General features: G+C 36.6%; 1 protein-coding gene across 1 annotated transcript; it reads right to left on the bottom strand.

The window, feature by feature from the left end:
* Positions 1-391: 391 nt before the first annotated feature.
* LOC125678134 (ribose-5-phosphate isomerase-like) lies at positions 392-16,540 on the bottom strand. The gene is made up of 8 exons (XM_048916303.2): positions 16,379-16,540; positions 12,558-12,618; positions 11,489-11,544; positions 9,511-9,570; positions 9,231-9,364; positions 4,373-4,514; positions 2,740-2,842; positions 392-772 (listed from the first exon to the last, which is right to left on the bottom strand). Exons 1-8 carry the CDS (start codon positions 16,505-16,507, stop codon positions 684-686), a joined length of 774 nt encoding a protein of 257 aa, XP_048772260.1. The 5' UTR covers positions 16,508-16,540; the 3' UTR covers positions 392-683.
* Between the last annotated feature and the right edge of the window lie 3,095 nt (positions 16,541-19,635).

Consider the following 19,635-nt stretch of genomic DNA (forward strand, 5'->3'; position numbering starts at 1 on the left):
TGAAGACATTTAAGAAGGGAGGAATGTAGCGGTCAGTCGGATTCGATCGCTGGTGCCAGTTAGCTCAGTTGGTAGAGCACCTGACTAGAGATTCAGGGGGCCCAGGTTCGAATCCCGGTCTGGTCCATTGCATTTTCTCCCTTCCTGTTACATTTGGTGCCATAGGCCAGCCCCTGGAACTGACAGGTGAAAATAAGGATCCTGGGTTGATGTTTTCAGGTGTGAAGACATTTAAGAAAGGAGGAATGTAGCGGTCAGCCGGGTTCGATCGCAGGTGGCCAGATAGCTCAGTTGGTAGAGCACTTGACTAGAGATTCAGGGGGCCTGGGTTCAAATCCTGGTCTGGTCTGTTGCATTTTCTCCCTTCCTGTTACAATAATATAGATGGACAGTTTTTCAAAATTGTTTTAATGCTAAATATATATATATACTGTTATACCTGGATGTATATCCATTTGCATATAACTGTCAATGTCCCATACAAGATGCATGTATGTGTACTGGCAATAATAATATCAATGCTAGTTTTATAATTATAAACATTGATATCTTTTAACACTATGAAAACACATTGGAAATAGTACAAATATCACTGTAATAACGTACAATGTATATCATATGACATAAAATCACTTGTAGGTCTAAATCATATCTATCAGCTAGGATAATGTTTGTTATGCACATCACACAGATCTCTTGGACACTTTCCCATCTGCTGTTCCAAAGTAAGCTACCTTTGCCATTTTGATGAAGAGACCAGTTTCAACCACACCTAATAAAAGAAAAACCAGAAAAGTTTTACAAACGAATATTCCCCCATTACAGCAATATTGAAAAGAATCAACTTTAAAATTAGAATGTCTGCAATGAAAGTGATAAAGATGGGTTATCTACTAGTCAGTGGCAACCACAATATTAAGTTTGATCTCTCAAGAAACTGAACAGACATTTTCAAATAACCAATTATTTGAGGCTTTTATCTTGTGACTTGAAAATTAATAAGGGACATCTAATCCTTTTGATGTACTAGTGAACCAAGTTTGATGTCTGTTGAGCAAAGGGTTCTCAAGATATTGAACAGACATTATCCTCCTATGTCCAGAATAGTTTGACCATTGACCACAAAATCAGTAAGAGTCATCTACTCCTTCGGTAGAACCAGTGTACCAAGTTTAATGTTGGTCAAGCACAGGGTTCTCAAGATATTGAGTGGATATCTTACTATATCAAGTTTGACCCTTGACCTTTGACCACTTGATAAAAAATTTGATAGGGGATATCTACTCTTTTAAGTACAACCAATGTTCCAAGTCTGATGTCTGCTGTCAAGCAAAGGCTTCTTAAGACATTGAGTGGACAATATCTTACTATGTTCCAGTTTGACCATCATCGCTGGCCATGGTTACTGAGTCCTATCTTAATAGGAGACATATACTTCTTAGGCGGAACTAGTGTATCAAGTTTGATGTCTGTCTGAGAAAGGGTTCTCAAGATATTGACTGTATGTCTAGAGTAGATTGACCCTTGACCTTTGAATCTCAAAATTGTTCACCTAATCTGTAAAACAAGCTTGATGTCTGTCAAGCAAAGGGTTCTTCAGATATTGAGTGGACAACACTTGTTCTATTGACCAACCAACATAAGAGTGCAAATCAATATGCTCCCCTTTCATTGGGGGGGGGGGGGGGGGGGATGGTAAATTTATATACTGGTGAATCTCCCATGCTGCTTATGGGACCATGGTTTTGTGGTGGAATAGTTGTCATGCCTTTTCATGGAGGATTTGAATTTAAACCCCATTGAAAAATTGTGAATTTAAAGCAAGATGTTGGAATATGAAACAAAACATCATAGGCACTTGATCTGCCCATGTCGAACACGAGAAATGCTTAGTTTGTATGCACTCTACTGATGAAGCATTTTCAGCACACTTTGCCTGATCTAAGCATCTCGTGTTATCACTGACACATAGTGTCTGTGTAGAGGACATGTTAGTGAACTTCCTTGTATAGATACACAAGTGTTTACTCCATGAACAGGTCTCCTTTACTGTTGATTATTCAGCCATGACAAAATATGTGTATTTTTAATATAGTAACCCCACCATAAATGGCTGTTAATTAAAGTAATGTAAATGTACAAAGTAAATACATGATAGAAGGCCTCATTATGATTATACATGTAGTTTGCATGAAATAAACTATTACAGTGGCAGATCTGCAGGATTCCTAGCCTCAACCCACAATCTGGAGCAGAAAGAAAAAAATTGGGAAAGGAGAGAATGAGAGATAACATAACTCTAACTACTGTAGACAATTACATCGCTTGGGTTCGAATTTACTATTAAAGAGTACTCTTTAATAGTAAATTCGAACCCAAGCGATGTAATTGCCTGTGGTCTACAGGTATGAAATTCCACCGAGATGCACATAGTTCACATAAAAATAGCTTTTGTACTTTAAGTCTGCTCAGGTATGAAATTCCGTAAATTCTACGTGACCAGAACACAGCTGAAAAAAGTACTGTACATAATAATATTGTACAGTAAATCTAATAACTGTGAGAAGTATTGTCACATCTCAATCACTATCTTGAAAATCATAGTACATGTAATATGAACTCAAAAGGATCTTTCAATCTCCCATTATATATGAATATTAAATTTCACACATACTGTAAATAAATGCCATTATTTTTAAAAACATATTATCCCATTTTTACACTCATTAATTACAATACCTGGAATCAATTTAATAGTGGTGTTACATTTGTCCCAGTCATCACAGGGGTTTGAGAACTTCCAGTCCAACACAAAGTTACCATTGTCTGTTACCACTGGGCCCTGAAAGCAATCTGTACACATGTACCTTTGTATGCAATTTACTAATTTGACAACCAATTTACATCAAGAAGTATCAATGAGATTTAATGCAAGTCCTAATTTGCAGTATTTCATGACATGCAAGTATGGGTCAACATATATTTAGATTTGAGAGCAATCATCCACTAAAAAAAACCTCCATCCCATGGGATGCAATGCTCACCTGACTCACATTGACCTTGCTGTTAATTTTTAAAATTTTGCTTACCCTCATTATTCACACCAAAAATTTGGACCCTATATATGACGAATCATGGCCAGTGCTTCTTGGGAAGATTTTTAAAGATTATAATTTTGATCCCTACTGTGGCCCCAACCTCCCTCCAGGGACCATAATTAAAACAGACTTGAATCTGCACTACCTGTGGATGATTGAATGCAACTCATCACCCTGTTGTTCTTAGAAAGATGGTTTTCTAAATGTCCCCCTAAAATTCCCACATAAAACTTAGAGTCTGTATTGTGACACATTAAACCTACCCCTGGGGCATTGATTTGATTAAACTTAAATCTTCTGCAATACCCGAAGCTTCTTGCATATTAAAATGACTGTTCACGAACAGATTTTTAAAGACTTTTTACTATCATAATCTCAAATAAAAATTTGATCCCTAATTGTGACCTACCCCATGGGTCACAAAAAGAACTAATTTAAATCTGCACTTCCTGGAAATACTTGCATACTTCTATGACTTATCATGTCCCTGTTGCTCTTGAGAAAGGTGTTTTTTTTAAAAAAAATATATCCCATATATTGCTATACATAAAATTAATCCCAAATTGTGGCCCCAACCTACCTGGGGGTTACAAAATGAACAAATTTGAATCTGCACTTCCTGGAAATGATTCAATATTAATGTGACTAATCATGGTCTTGCTCCTCTTGAGCAAAAGATTTTTACAAGTTGTTTCATTGGTATATTCCCATATAAAACTTGTTCCCATATTGTGACCCCATCCTACTCCCAGTGGCCATGATTTGAACAAACTTTAATTTATACTACCCAAAGATGCTTGCATATCAATATGATAATGATGACCCTGCTGTTCTTGAAAGATTTTCTCTATATGTCTCCCTGTAAAACTTTACCCCTTATTGTAGCTACACCCTCTTCCTAATATTAGGAAAATTCCACATAAGTAATTTGATCTTTCTAGCCTTGTGTTTCTTGAGAAGATTTTTTTAATCACCCCCACCTTTTTTTTTTTTGCCTTATCTCGATTATTTCCCCTTGGAATGAGAAATGTCCCTTCATTTGAACAAACTTGAATTACCTTCATCCAAGGTTACTCTGTGCCAAGTTTGATTGAAATTAAAGAGTGGTTCTGGAGAAGAAGATGAATATGTGAACAGTTTAAGATACTGATAATATGACAACAAACAACGGACAAATTTTGATCAGAAAAGTTGAGCCTTAAAAGCTCAGGTAAATACATGCCAATTATTGTGAAAGTTTATAAACAATGTGGTTAAATGAAAGAGATACACACTGCCTTCTGTTGGGCCATTCTTAGTATCACTTCTCCCCCAAATAGATCCTGTATTTTCATCTGAATTGGTTTGTATGCCATAGGAATAACTTCTATAGGAATTCCTTTCTTGTATGTTGTACCCAACACTTGAGAGTCTTTTCTAAAATTATTGTAAGAAATGAAAATGTGTATGTCAAACACAAATGCCCCCCTTCCTCCCTCGATCATAGCCAAGATCAAATGAGGATGCTTTTATTATCTATTTATAGTAACTGAGGCCTTTTGGCCCATGACCCAAAAGACAATATCAGACAAGCTTTCAATTACATTAACCCACGTTACAAATATATACATCTAAATCCAAACTCTTCTCAAATTATTACTCAGAAACCAAATACTTGTTTTTAGGAACGAAGGCCAAACCCTTAGACCCAGTAACCCTAGAGTCATCCCTAGACTAGCTTTTAAAGACCAAATTTCAAGTCACCTCCCTTAAAATTTAAAAGAAAAACATACAGTACTGCTTGTCAATCAAATAAGTGACAATAGTTCAGACCCTCATTGACAGATTTAAATTTGGTCAAGCATGTTAATTGGACATCTGAGATAGGATGTGTTTATAGAGCTGGCCAATCAACCCTTTAATATCCTGCTAAGTAATTTCAAAGTGGTTTCTTTCTTTCTTTTTATCACTCTTGAGTCGATAATTTGTCCTACCTCAATGTAAGTACAATCAGACTTCTTAGAACTACACCATATACTGTGTAAACAAAGATCATTTAAATAGATGTATAGTATACAGCAGGGTTCTAAGAAGTCTGATTTTAATTAGATTGGGCCTACCTGACCGAAATATTTCAACAAAGAATTCAGTCACAGTCAAATTGTATCCCAAAGAAAATGTCATTGTAAAAGTTGTTAAAGAGAAATAAGCAGCAATTCAAACTATATTTGTTGGGATTGGGATCCAGAAAGAGAACAAGAAGTTCCCATAGCAATAACATCAGCTTCTATGCCAACTGTCCTAATTCCTCCTCAAGCATCCATATATGCATCCTCTTCCCACTACATATCTCTTTGGCAAATAAGAAATTGACATTTGAAATGGTGGAGGGTTAAATGTAGACAGAAACTTTGATATGTACAATCAAAAAGGAAATCTTTTTCTGGATCACTGGATCGATTTTCATGGCATACCATCAGTAGTTAATTTCAAAATGGCCTGTTTATCTCAAGGCAAATATGAAAAACTCCACTGGGCTTTGTACAGGATTAAGTAACCATCCCATTTCAAATCCAAGTAAAGTTTTTAAAATGGTTATATATTTCTAAATTTAAAAGTTACTTATTCTTTTACCCACGTCAACGTTTGAGTTTGGGATGACAAGCTAGGCAAGACGAGCGTTCCCAGAAAAACTACCGTCGCAAAACTAACTTATGGCAGATCAACAAGTGAAGAGTAGTACAGGCGATGCTGGCAGATGGATTGGCCCCCTCTCAGGTGCGGGGGGCAGGGTCGATATCCCGCAAGCACCTTATGAGGTTCAGGGTTGGCACGCTCAACGTGAACACCCTGAGAGGAAGAGTATGTGAGGTGGTGGAGATGCTATCTTGCCGAAGAATAGATGTCTGTTGTGTACAGGAAACCAGATATCAGGGAGGAAACTGCCGCATCATCAAAGGCAAAGACACCAGGTGCAAACTGTTTTGTTCAGGTAACAACAAAAGCACGACTGGAGTAGGAGTGTTAGTGGCAGATGATTTGATAGAGAAGGTATTCGATGTACAGAGAGTTTCAGACCGGATCATTCATTTGAAGCTGATTATAGGACAAAGTGTGCTCACCTTCATGTCTGTGTACGCCCCACAGAGTGGGCTCAGTGATGTAGACAAGGACTTTTTCTATGATCAGCTTAATGCGATAACTGCTACGATTCCAGCATCGGAGCTATTGATCCCTTGTGGTGATTGGAATGGTCATGTTGGCAGTACTGGTACAGGTTTTAGAGAAGTGCATGGAGGTCTGGGTTATGGCAGACTAGATCCTGATACTGAGAGAGAAAGGATCCTGGAGTATGCTTTAGCACATAACTTTCTTCTAGGCAACTCTTGCTTCAAGAAACGGGACAGTCACCTCATCACTTACAAGTCCGGAAATACAGCAACACAGATTGATTTCATCTTGTTCGGGAAGACAATGCGCAGGCATGTGACAGATGTGAAGGTGTTGCCTAGGGAAGAGGTTGCTTTGCAGCATCAGCTCCTGGTATGTGACATTCATTTAGCCATGCCATTGAAGACAAAACGAAAGTTCTCACCTCGTCTGAAAGTGTGGAAACTGAAGGACCCTGAAACATGCAGCCGCTTCCAAGAAGTCTTCAGTGAACATATGCTTGCTTCTGAAAGTGATGCCAACTGAAGAAGTCTGGGCTAAGTTCAAAACAGGTCTACTGAAGACAACTGAGGAGGTGTGTGGCACAACACAGCCACATCGATGGTGACGTGAAACCTGGTGGTGGTGCGATGAGGTTGAAGGGGCAATTGTGGCAAAAAGACAAGCATTCAAGGCTTGGAAGGCTGGCAAGGGAACAAAAGAGGACTACTTGGTGGCCAAGCGTTCTGCAAGGCGCATAGTGCACCATGCACAAGAAGCAGACAAAGCAGTCTACAATAACATTGAACCCAATTCCTCGGAAGTCTTTCGAATTGCCAAACAGATGAGAAGGGTTAATGCAGATGTTGTTGGAGACAAGCCAGTAAGGAATGATGTAGGGGAGATGTCCATGAGTGAAGAGGCTAAACAGCAGGCATGGTTTGAGCACTACAAGAGGCTCCTCAATGTTGAGTTTGAGTGGGACCCAGGTCACCTGTCAGACGAACCACCACTTGAAGGTCCACCCATCCCAATCACCATCGAAATGGTAAAGAAGGCCATCGCCGAGATGAAGACCGGCAAAGCTCCTGGACCATCAGGGGTAGTGGTTGAGATGATGAGAGCAGCAGGCGACTCAGGTGCCATCATGCTCCGTGGCCTTGCAATGGCTATCATCCGTAATGGCAGGGTACCAACTGATTGGGAGCAGAGCTTCATCATTTGCCTGTATAAGGGGAAGGGTGATGCCCTCGACTGCGGGAACTACAGAGGATTGAAGCTGACTTAGCAATCCATGAAGGTCATTGAGAGAATTGTAGACAGACTCATAAGACAAGTGGTGACAGTTGATGAATCCCAGTTTGGGTTTGTTCCAGGCAGAGGCACAACAGATGCAATATTTGTTGTCTGTCAGCTGCATGAGAAGTACCTGGCAGTAAATGAGACACTCTACATGGCCTTCGTGGATCTAGAGAAACCTTTTGACAGAGTACCACGACAAGTGATTTGGTGGGTGCTGAGAAAACTTGGTGTCGAGGAATGGATTGTGAAACTGGTGCAGAGTATGTACGAGAATGCGCGGAGTCGCGTACGGGTTGGTGATGGTCTCAGCGATGAGTTTGAGGTGAAGGTCGGTGTACATCAGGGATCTGTGCTTAGCCCACTGCTCTTTATCATTGTCCTTGAGGCCCTGTCACGTGAGTTTCAAGCAGGAGTGCCCTGGGAGGACCTTTATGCCGATGACCTTGTCATCATTTCAAATTCCTTGGAAGAATGTGTCAGTAGATTGTTGACCTGGAAGGAGGCAATGGAGAGGAAGGGACTCAGAGTCAATGCCAAGAAAACCAAGATCATGATCTGTGGCACAGGCTTGGATCTTCTGCAGAGCTTGGGCGAATTCCCATGTGCTGTGTGCCGTACCGGTGTAGGCAGCAACAATATACACTGCAAGGGATATAAGCACTGGGTGCATGAGAAGTGCAGCGGCCTTAAGCACTTGAAAGAGGATCCCAATTGCCGCTGCCCTATATGCCTGGGAACTGCTCGACCAATAGATGGGAGGCCACAGAAGGAAGTTCAAGTTGGAACAGACAAGCTAGAGGTAGTAGCTTCCTTCTGCTACTTAGGTGACATACTGTCTGTGGCTGGAGGATGTGTGCTTGCAACGATCACTCGTGTGAAGACGGCCTGGAATAAATTCAGGAAACTGCTGCCTGTCCTCTCTTCCCGTCATCTTTCCTATAAGACCCGTGGCAGGTTATACAGTACATATGTGTATACCGCGATGCTGTATGCAAGTGAGATGTGGCCCTTGCCAAAACCAGACCTCCTTCGCCTATGACGAAATGACAGAGCCATGGTCAGACAGATTTGCAGGGTAAAGCCAGAAGACATGGCTAGTGTCAGATTAAGCGAGCTACTGGCATGACTTGGGATCGATGACCTCGACGCTATCCTGAGGGAGAAGAGGCTACGCTGGTTTGGGCATGTTGCTAGATCCAGTGGGGCAATCAATAATGTCTTTAATATGAAAAAAGAGGGAGGACGACAACCAGGGAGACCAAAGATGACCTGGAAAGCACAGCTAGAAAAAGACCAGCGTGAGTGGGGACTTCGTGATGTCAACCCATTGGACAGAGATGCCTTGAAGTCAAATGTTAGGTCTGCCATGCATGCAGCAAGCCAGTTACCTGGAAGGGAGCCCACTGCCGTGGAAGATGTACCTAATCCTGCACGTTAATCAAAATGCCGATGATGATGATGATGATGACCCCTGCCAATCCATTTGAGTGAATGGGAACTAAAGACTACACAAAGAGCATCAAAGCAAAGCTCCTTCCTTATACAAAACCAGCACTGAACAGGTATATTAAAAAAAACCATTAACTATAATTTATTGAGAAAATGTAAATATATGCATTAAATTATTTTTTTTGTATGCAGTACAACTAGGATTTTTTCTCTTGTAATTATCTTAAAATCTAAAGAGAGAGCCTGCAATACCTGTCATCTGCAATGATGATAAGATCTTTGGCACAAGAGGCAACAATTTTCTCCTGAGTTAAACAGGCACCTCCTCCTTTAATACATGTTAAATCTTTGTCAGTTTCATCAGCACCATCAATTGCCACATCCAGCTACAACAAATTTAAAAATATACTAAATGTCACAAAAAATCAACTTCACGCAAGCGTCAAAGGTATATATGTACATACATACATGTATGTATAGGGAAATACATAATTAAATTCCTTTTCTTGTTTTAATGCACAACTTACAATACCTTTGGGCAAGTCTCTAAAGTCCCAAGATTCAATCTGTGTTCCTGAATAAGTTGGTTTGCCTATAACATAGAGAGGTTAGACTATGTACAAGTCATGTTATTCTGCAGAACTATAGCTCTCTGAGAAAATCTTGGGAGAATTTAGTCTATCCCAATTTTTTCCCATAGGGAAATAATTCTGCAGTTAATAAATATTATACAATTATTTCCTGCCTACTCGGGAAACAGTCAAAACTATTGCCTCAAAGAAGTAGATGACCTGTGAAACTGTTGTCAGAGGCTGTAGGCAACAGTTTCACGGGACTTTGCCACTACTGAGGGGCAATAATTTTGACTGTTTTCCTAGTAGGCATGAAACAATTGTTTTATTACCTAATCTGCTAATCAGGAAACAATTCGTCATGTGATTGGGTAATAGTAAGTCACGTGATCGGGTAATAGTAAGTCACGTGATGAACTGTTTCACCCCTGCTCATTGTGTGTACCTTTCTCTGCTGATTATAGTTGGAAACAGAAAAAAATATGTAATATGAATTTATATAGTAAATTAGGTAATACATATTATTATTACAGTAACTTGATCTAAAGAGTTGCATCAAGTCGAGTTGACAGGCGCGGATCATCAGATCACACGAGACACGACAAAAAAAAACCTGTTGATGCATTGTGACGTCATCAGTTTCAGAAGATACTGATACAGAATCAAATAAAGTCCACCGCCACGGCACATGATACGCCCGTCACATATTGTTAACAGTATAGATTGGACCCATTAAAACATTTTTTTTTATATCAACTTAATTATATGTCACAGTGACCTTAAAGTAGGATGTGACACACCTTCTACCTAAGATGCATTAGTTGACCAATTTTGGTGATTCTAGGTCTAATAGTTTTCAAGTTATGAGCCAGACAAGTTTTTGCCATATATGGCCATATCTTCTTAATGAAAAGTCACAGTGACCTGGTTTTAATGTGCGACACACCTTCTACCCAAGATGTATCTACAGACAAAGTTTGATGATTCTAGGCCTTGTAGTATTTAAGTTACGGGTCGGACACGAAAAAGCTAACAGACGGACGGATATCTTCTTAATGAAAAGTCACAGTGATCTGGTTTTAATGTGCGACACACCTTCTACCCAAGAAGTATCTACAGACAAAGTTTGATGATTCTAGGCCTTGTAGTATTTAAGTTACGGGTCGGACACGAAAAAGCTAACAGACGGACGGACATGAACGCCATACCATAATACGTCCCGTCTTAAGACGGGCGTATAAAAACCATAGTGTGGTGATCCGGAAAATCAAGAGTATCAAAAAACAAAACATTGACGGGTATATGACAATGACCTAATTTGCACACAAGTATGCAAAACTTAGGTACAAGTATTGTCTTAAAATACAGTGGACTTTCTATAGGAGATTGGGTATTACAAGGCACTACACTTGTTACAAGGTTTTGTTGAGGTCCCGACTCTTCCCTTCACATTTCTTTCACAAATGTGATGATTACAATGAAATTGATCATTACTAAATTCTGCTCAAAATGATATGAAATCAATTTCCTTGTAATGAATATTGATCACAAGTGCTCTTAGTACATGCAACGAAAGATTTTTTGCCTAGTATACCAAATCACTTGGTACACCCCAAGTGCAAGCTTCACGGTTCAGTAACCATGCCATTGTATTCATGATTATTAAACCAATAATCATCATTAATTGGTACTGATCAAAGACAGGAATGATGGAACTGCATTCTTCAGTACCAGTCCTGTGTAACATAGCCACCATGACAGTTGTGGTAATTAAAGCTGTGAAATCAGTGATGATTTGTTTTTTAATATACTTCAAGTCATATTAGGTCATGACTTGAAAGAGGAATTATTGTATTATGATACTGAAGCTTTGATAATAGCAGAGTCTACAAAGGAGTAAACACACAAAATGTAAAATCACAGAGGGTTACAATTTACCTGAAAAGACGTTGGTACACATATAATGTTCAAATCTTCATTCTTTATTCTTTCAGCTGAAAAAGTTTTAGACCCAGATTAATGATCACCTAAGTGCATATTTTTGGCCTTTAGAAATCATTGTGTTACCTGTGTGCTTTCATATTTTTCCATTTTAAACTTGTACTAGATGATATATGTATTGTTAGCCTATAACTATAATACATAATTTATAATAATTTACAATTCTATTATAGGGAGTTAAGTTTTATCACACCACAGTGAAAGAAGATTTTCTAACATACATTTGTATCTTGCATTTTTATCACATGATCAACTAAGCCTGAGGGGTAGTAAATTTTACATTGCTCATTATAATCATTTAAACAACATGTCTGATTGATGTCCAGCAGCAAGAAAGATTTTCTTTTCCAATTTAATTTACATAATGTCTATGACCAATCTAGTACCTGGTACCTGAACCTTGGGGGTCATTAATTTCACAAATTTGGTAGTGGGGTCAATGCCCATTATAATCAGGTAAACATTTTGTCTCTTTGATGTCCAGAAGTAAAGAAGATTTTCTAAGATGTAATGCATTTTCAAAATGCATATGTATATGACCAACTTAGCCCAAGCCTAGGTCCTGAACCCTTAACCCAGATGTCATGAATTTCACAGTTTTTGGTAAAGGACTCAGTGCCCATTGTGATCTTGCAAACAGTTTGACTGCTTGATGTCCAGAAGTAAAGAAGATTTTTTAAGATTACTGTCATTAATTTTGATGGTTTTGGCCACATCCCTCATGCCCCAGGGAGACAGAGACCATAAAAGTCACAATTTTAGTTCCCTTTGATGCATAGACTTTATTTACCCAATTTGGTTGAAATTGGTTAAGCCATTCCAGAGAAGAAAGAAGTGTTTTTTAAATTCAAAAGTTTACAACCGATTTAATTGTGACCAACAATGAAAGATGATGGACAAAAACAGATAGAAGTAGATCACCTGAGTGATTCAGGTGACCTAAAAAAAACTGTGGAAGACCCTGCAGGATGCAAGTTTATTTATTTTTTAAATCTCTCTTTCTTACCAAGTCTCTGAACAGCATACACCACAGTTGATCCACTCCCAATGCCAACTTTTTGGTTATTCTGAAAGCACATGTATTGAGGAATAATCTCACTGGTACACTAACATGTACATGTATTATTGAATTACAATTATAGACTTACTTACATATCCAATCTTATATTTGTATTGAGGAATAATCTCACTGGTACACTAACATGTACATGTATTATTGAATTACAATTATAGACTTACTTACATATCCAATCTTATATTTGTATTGAGGAATAATCTCACTGGTACACTAACATATACATGTATTATTGAATTACAATTATAGACTTACTTACATATCCAATCTTATATTTGTATTGAGGAATAATCTCACTGGTACACTAACATGTACATGTATTATTGAATTACAATTATAGACTTACTTACATATCCAATCTTATATTTGTATTGAGGAATAATCTCACTGGTACACTAACATGTACATGTATTATTGAATTACAATTATAGACTTACTTACATATCCAATCTTATATTTGTATTGAGGAATAATCTCACTGGTACACTAACATGTACATGTATTATTGAATTACAATTATAGACTTACTTACATATCCAATCTTATATTTGTATTGAGGAATAATCTCACTGGTACACTAACATGTACATGTATTATTGAATTACAATTATAGACTTACTTACATATCCAATCTTATATTTGTATTGAGGAATAATCTCACTGGTACACTAACATGTACATGTATTATTGAATTACAATTATAGACTTACTTACATATCCAATCTTATATTTGTATTGAGGAATAATCTCACTGGTACACTAACATGTACATGTATTATTGAATTACAATTATAGACTTACTTACATATCCAATCTTATATTTGTATTGAGGAATAATCTCACTGGTACACTAACATGTACATGTATTATTGAATTACAATTATAGACTTACTTACATATCCAATCTTATATTTGTATTGAGGAATAATCTCACTGGTACACTAACATGTACATGTATTATTGAATTACAATTATAGACTTACTTACATATCCAATCTTATATTTGTATTGAGGAATAATCTCACTGGTACACTAACATGTACATGTATTATTGAATTACAATTATAGACTTACTTACATATCCAATCTTATATTTGTACTGAGGAATAATCTCACTGGTACACTAACATGTACATGTATTATTGAATTACAATTATAGACTTACTTACATATCCAATCTTATATTTGTATAAGAGAATATAAGACAATATAAACACGCATATGTAAATGCCTATTCATCAAATGATAAATTTGTGAGAAACTTTTTTTAAAAATGACTTTGTATCCTAGTAGGACAAATTGACTCCTAGATACATCTAGTATCTGTTCACATTAAGTGGGGTGAGGTGGTGGGGGTGGGTGGTGGTGGTGGTGGTAAGTCCCTTCCTTTTCTTGACAGAAAATAGTACATGTACGATGCCCACTGTCTAATCGTATACCTGTGCAATCTGGCACATTGGGAATTCCGACCCAATTTTTCACTCCCCAAAATTAATGCAATCAAACACTATACAATCTGACCACTGTCTAATCCGAATTTCGGCACGACTTCAAATAACTGCACATAACACAACCCCATGCAATTCCCATAGATATTGTATATAATAAACTATCACATGAGGAACTACAGCATACCTCACAACTAAATCTGAGGAAACTCCACAGTTACATTAATGAATTCTTCTGAACATGTAGCAAGTAATCCTTGAAAATAAAAGTTCCAAAACAAAACATTTTTAGACAAACACTTTTCAAGCACATAATGACCAATCACATGAGACTCTTTGCCAATTGGACCTGTATGGAGCACCAAATTAACATAAACTCAAATAATTGAAGATATCTTCAATTATTTGAAGATATCATCAATTCATTTGATGCCCACTACAATTGAATTAAAGGTCTCTTCAAATAATTAATGATACCTTCAATTCTGAATTACTGTGCGCGTTAATTGAATTGATGATAGCATTAATTCTTCAGCTGAATTGATGTGCACTTAAATTAAATTAATGATTTCTTCAAATGGATTAATGATATCAACAATTGAATTGATGCGTGCTACAATTCAATTGAAAAGAGCAATAATTGATATAATGAGCGCATTAAATCAATTGATGAGAGCAATAATTGAATTGATGCGCACATGAATTCATTTGATAAAAGCAATAATTGATTTAATGCACGCATTAATTCAATTATTGCTCTCTTCAATTGAATTAATGATATCTTTAATTCATTTGAAGAAAGCAACAATTCTTTCAGAGAGAGTAACTATATAATTAAAGATATCTTCAATTCAACATATCCACAATTGAATTAATGATCTCTTTAGTTGAATTGTTGCTCTCTTTAAAAGAATTGATGCGCACATTAATTCCTTATACAAAAGCATTGTAAATGATTTAAAGATATCTTCAGTTGAATTAAAGAGATCATCAAATCATTTATACCGAGCTCTAAATTAATTATTGTGAGCAATATTTCTACTAAATTGATGCTCTCATCAAATGAATTGAAGAGAGCAATAATTGAATTTACGTACGCATTAAATCTATCATTGCTCTCATTAATTGAATTAATGCGCACATCAATTGAATTAATGAGAGCAATAATTGATTTAATGCGTGCATTAATTCAATAAAAGAGAGGAATAAGTGAATTGAAGATATCTTCAATTATTTGAGTTTATGTTAATTTGGCGCTCCATAGACCTGAAGACAATGGTCCCGCATTGCGACGTTTTAGAGATAATATCAAAACCAGCAAACAGAATAACTTCGTACTTCTCGTTAACAATCTTTATGTCCAAATTGAGTCACACAATAAAAAACCCAAATAATAATAAGTATAAATTCTTAGATTTACCGCTTTTGAGTAGGCGACATTTCAAGCTTAAGAATTTATACTTATAAAATAAATCATTAGGTTTTTTTTATTGTGTCAATAAATTTGGACATAAAAATTGTTTCCAAGTATGAAGTTATTCTGTTCGACGGTTTTAATATTAACATAAATCATCGCAATCAGGGACCACCGAGAGTCGGCAGTACTAGATTTACCGCCCGCCTATTCTTGGACACCCTTGATATGTTCAGTAGCGAAATGCACTGTATGCTGATGTAGAGCAGCTGATATCTTCAAACTTGTAAATATATTGACGAAATATGTCTACACCATGCTCATATTCACAATGTTAATATTTACGCCAGTGCATTAAGCAGGTTGGGAACACTTCCCCTATAGCGAGATATTCTCGCTAAAACGCAATTATCCCTCTTTAGCGAGAAATAAACATTACCACCAACAGGTGTTTTTGCGTCTTTATTGAAAATAATGTCAAATCCCGTGCAACGCTGAATAAGTGCGACACATTCAACATGATGCGAATTGTTTCTATGAAATTGACAACATAGTCATGCAATTGCATGTCAAAGTTGCTGCGTAAGAGGGAAGCAGTCTGAAATCCAATACACATCGTGAGTGTTTTTGTTTTGATTAATATATTCGCAAAAGTATCACACATTTTAGCACCTTTTCTTTTCACGTGAAACACGAAGAGATGTATTCCATGGGTGTTTTTCTCGGTTGTACGGGATATATTTATTCTCGCTAGAGAGGGATAATCGCGTTTTAGCGAGAATATCTCGCTAAAGGGGAAGTGTTCCCAACCTGTTAAGAGGAAGAAAGATCAAAGGGATGCATGTTATTGCCTTCGACACACTATGCAAAGCATACAGTTAGATATATACCTTAATATTTTCGTCAACAGCAGCAAATGCTGCTGCTTTTTTGCCAGCTTCTATTGCAGACATCGTCTTGCACTGTCTAATATGACCAGTGGCATGAGATCTCACACTTCGAACAATCGAAGTAAACATTCGCACATGGGGGAAGTAGATTTGTAATATACGACTTGATATCGTCCAGGTATATCCGAGAGAGTCAACCAACTTGATGTATTTTTAAAATACCGCCATATCATCTATTATCTACTATGCAAGTAGAAGTTAAAAGAAATATATTAATATTATAATCAATTAAATAAAATTTATATCAAAGTGAGATATTACTCATTTATAGATTTTTAAGACCTTTATTTTCTACAAGTAATTTTGGGGAATTTTATTGGTTGTTTTTATTGATGGTAGAAAGATGAAATATTCAATAAATAAACCATAGTTTAAGGAGTCAGGATAGTATATATAATTACAGTATAAAACAAATTATTCAATTTTCATTTTTTTTCTTCTTCTTTAATATTTAACTCGACGCATGTATGCTTAAATTTACGACCGTTTTAAAACTTATAGGACACCCACTTTTTTTTTTATTATTTTGAGAAAGAACAAACGATTTATTTTTAAATTTTTTCTGCTAGGTTAAATTGGTACGAATACGTCGTTGTAATATCCTTATACCGTTTGATATGAGAAAATTCACATTATACCAGCCTTCTGCAGTGACGGATTTTAGGAGGGCGCAACCCCCCCCCCCCCCCCTAACATTTTCAAATTTAAGGTAAATCGTGGTGTCTTGTTCAGAAAAATTTACTAAACGATAAAAGAAGCAATAATTTCTTCAACTCCCGGAGAAATAAATGGCAAAATCTTTTGATTTCTTGAATTTCTTTATTGGGAGAACTTAATTTTTTCCAAAAACCCATAACATTTGCGTGTTTTATTCCTTATTAAAAATGATAGAAAATAGTACAAATGACTACATGTAAATAGGAGACATATTTCAAGCCCTATAAAATCCAGGAGTTTCAGGGGGCGAAGCCCCCGGACTTCCACCAGGGCTTCGCCCAGGACCCACAGGGGGCCTCAAGGCGGCCCCCAGACCTCCTGCCTCATAAGGTGGCGCCTCCCCTCACCCCCGTAACCGCAATTCCTGGATCCGCCCCTGTAGTGGTCTCTCACTATAAAATTTAGGTAGGGTCTAAAACTATATTTACTACGAAAGCCGGATAGGCTCATTTTTGAAAGGTAAAAAAAATCTAACTCGTTATAACGATATCATCTCGTTAAAACGAGTTAGTATCTCGTTATAACGAGTTAGTTATCTCGTTATAACGACTTAATTATCTCGTTATAACGACTTAATTATCTCGTTATAACGAGTTAGTGATTGGGACTTAAAAAATAAACTTCTAAAATTGCATAGGTGGAAATTTTTACAATCTCATAAAATACAACATATGCATTCAAACGCTGCAAAGATGAATTTAGATATAGTGAACCATTTGTGGCTACGTGTGGGGTTAAGCAAGGCGATAACCTATCCCCTACTCTCTATAATATATTTATTGATGATTTCCACTCACAACTTGTGAATTTTAACACAAACCCACCTAGACTTCAAAATGTTGAAGTTGGTCATTTTTTCTTTGCAGATGATTCTCCTCTCAACTACAAAAGAGGCCTTCAAACCTCGATCTAGACTGTCTTTCAGAATATCGCATGAAGGAAAAATTAACTGTTAACTTTAATAAAACTAATGTACTAATGCAATGATTTTCTCAAATAAGAAAATTGACACAGCTCAACACTGTTTTTATTATAATCACTCAATAATTCATCTTACTCATGAATATAAATATTTGGGAATCATTTTCAGTTGTAATGCATGGCAAACTTGGATATGCCAGCTGAATAGCTAGCTGACCGTGCACGGAAAGCTTTTGTGCAACTAAACATTCTTTACCCTTTTTTGATAAATCATCTTTAAAAACTTTATTCTGCTCTTATTGCATTTTATATATATGGTTCTGAAATTTGGATTTCAGACTTTAATACATGTATTAACGTTAACAATTGTGACCAACTACCCTTTGGGGAAAAAACAACAACCCAGCACTTAATATTTAAAGCGTACAGAAGACAGCTTCAAATTTAGCCATCAAACATGAACTAGGAACATTCCCCATCTGCTGTAAAGCTCTCCTCTCTATGTTCAAATTTTACAAAAGACTAGAAAGCTATGATGATGAAAATGATATTAAAAATCCAATACTTATGGCTGTTAAACTGGAAGATGATAACCTTTTTAATACTGGCATATAATACATTCCAAAAGAGTATCGTTTATGTTAGTTTCGTAAAACTACTGTTGAAGATGAGTTACATTTTTTATATGACTGTAAAGTAAAGTAAATCTTATTTAAAGTCGGTACTACACACATTCAGCAAGTGCACACAGGCTCTGTATAGAGCTTTTTAACCGACTATAAACTGTTTCATGTATGAAGACATACGAAAGAAATATTAGCCTTTGAACATCTACAATTCAGACGATGATGATATCAAATGAAAACCGTTGTAAAGTACTATGCAACCCTCTCAAATTAGTTCATGCTAGAAGGTTATGTGGATTTTTACATGAATGTCTAATATCACAGGTACATGTCAAATATTTTATACTTGTATTTACATATAAGTATATGAACTTTTAGTATTTAGTTTATTGTCATTATATATCCCATATTGTGTAATGTGGTTGTATGCCAACATGCTGCTATGGTTAATCAATAAATAAATTGAAAATTGATAGAGTATTGAAATTTAAGAAAATAGGCCTTGGCAAAGTAAACGTCTTGTATTTTAAAACCCCACTCTATTTTCTTGTGAAATCACCAAAGTATACAATGGTTCTTTCTATACCGTCAAGAGAAAATACCTTCAGTATTCAAAAGGAAACCGAAAATTTTGCCAACGACAAGTACTTCAATGGACACCAAAATGTAAGGACAGTAGAACAGAACTGGTCAATGATAAAGAACTTTATCCTGGAAACTGTACAGAACAACATCCCATCAAAAACAGCGAAAGGGAAAAAATCAGTACCTTGGATACACAACAACATCAAATGTTTAATCAAAAGGAGGAACAGGACACATGCCAACTATAAGAAAACAGGAAACACCCGAATTAAGCAAAAGTGGAAAGAACTGAGAAACGAAATAAAGAAAGAAGTGAAGAAATCACATGATAACTACGTAAACAACATG

Source organism: Ostrea edulis, chromosome 2 (genome assembly GCF_947568905.1).
Source record: "Ostrea edulis chromosome 2, xbOstEdul1.1, whole genome shotgun sequence".
Taxonomy (NCBI): Eukaryota; Metazoa; Mollusca; class Bivalvia; order Ostreida; family Ostreidae; genus Ostrea; species Ostrea edulis.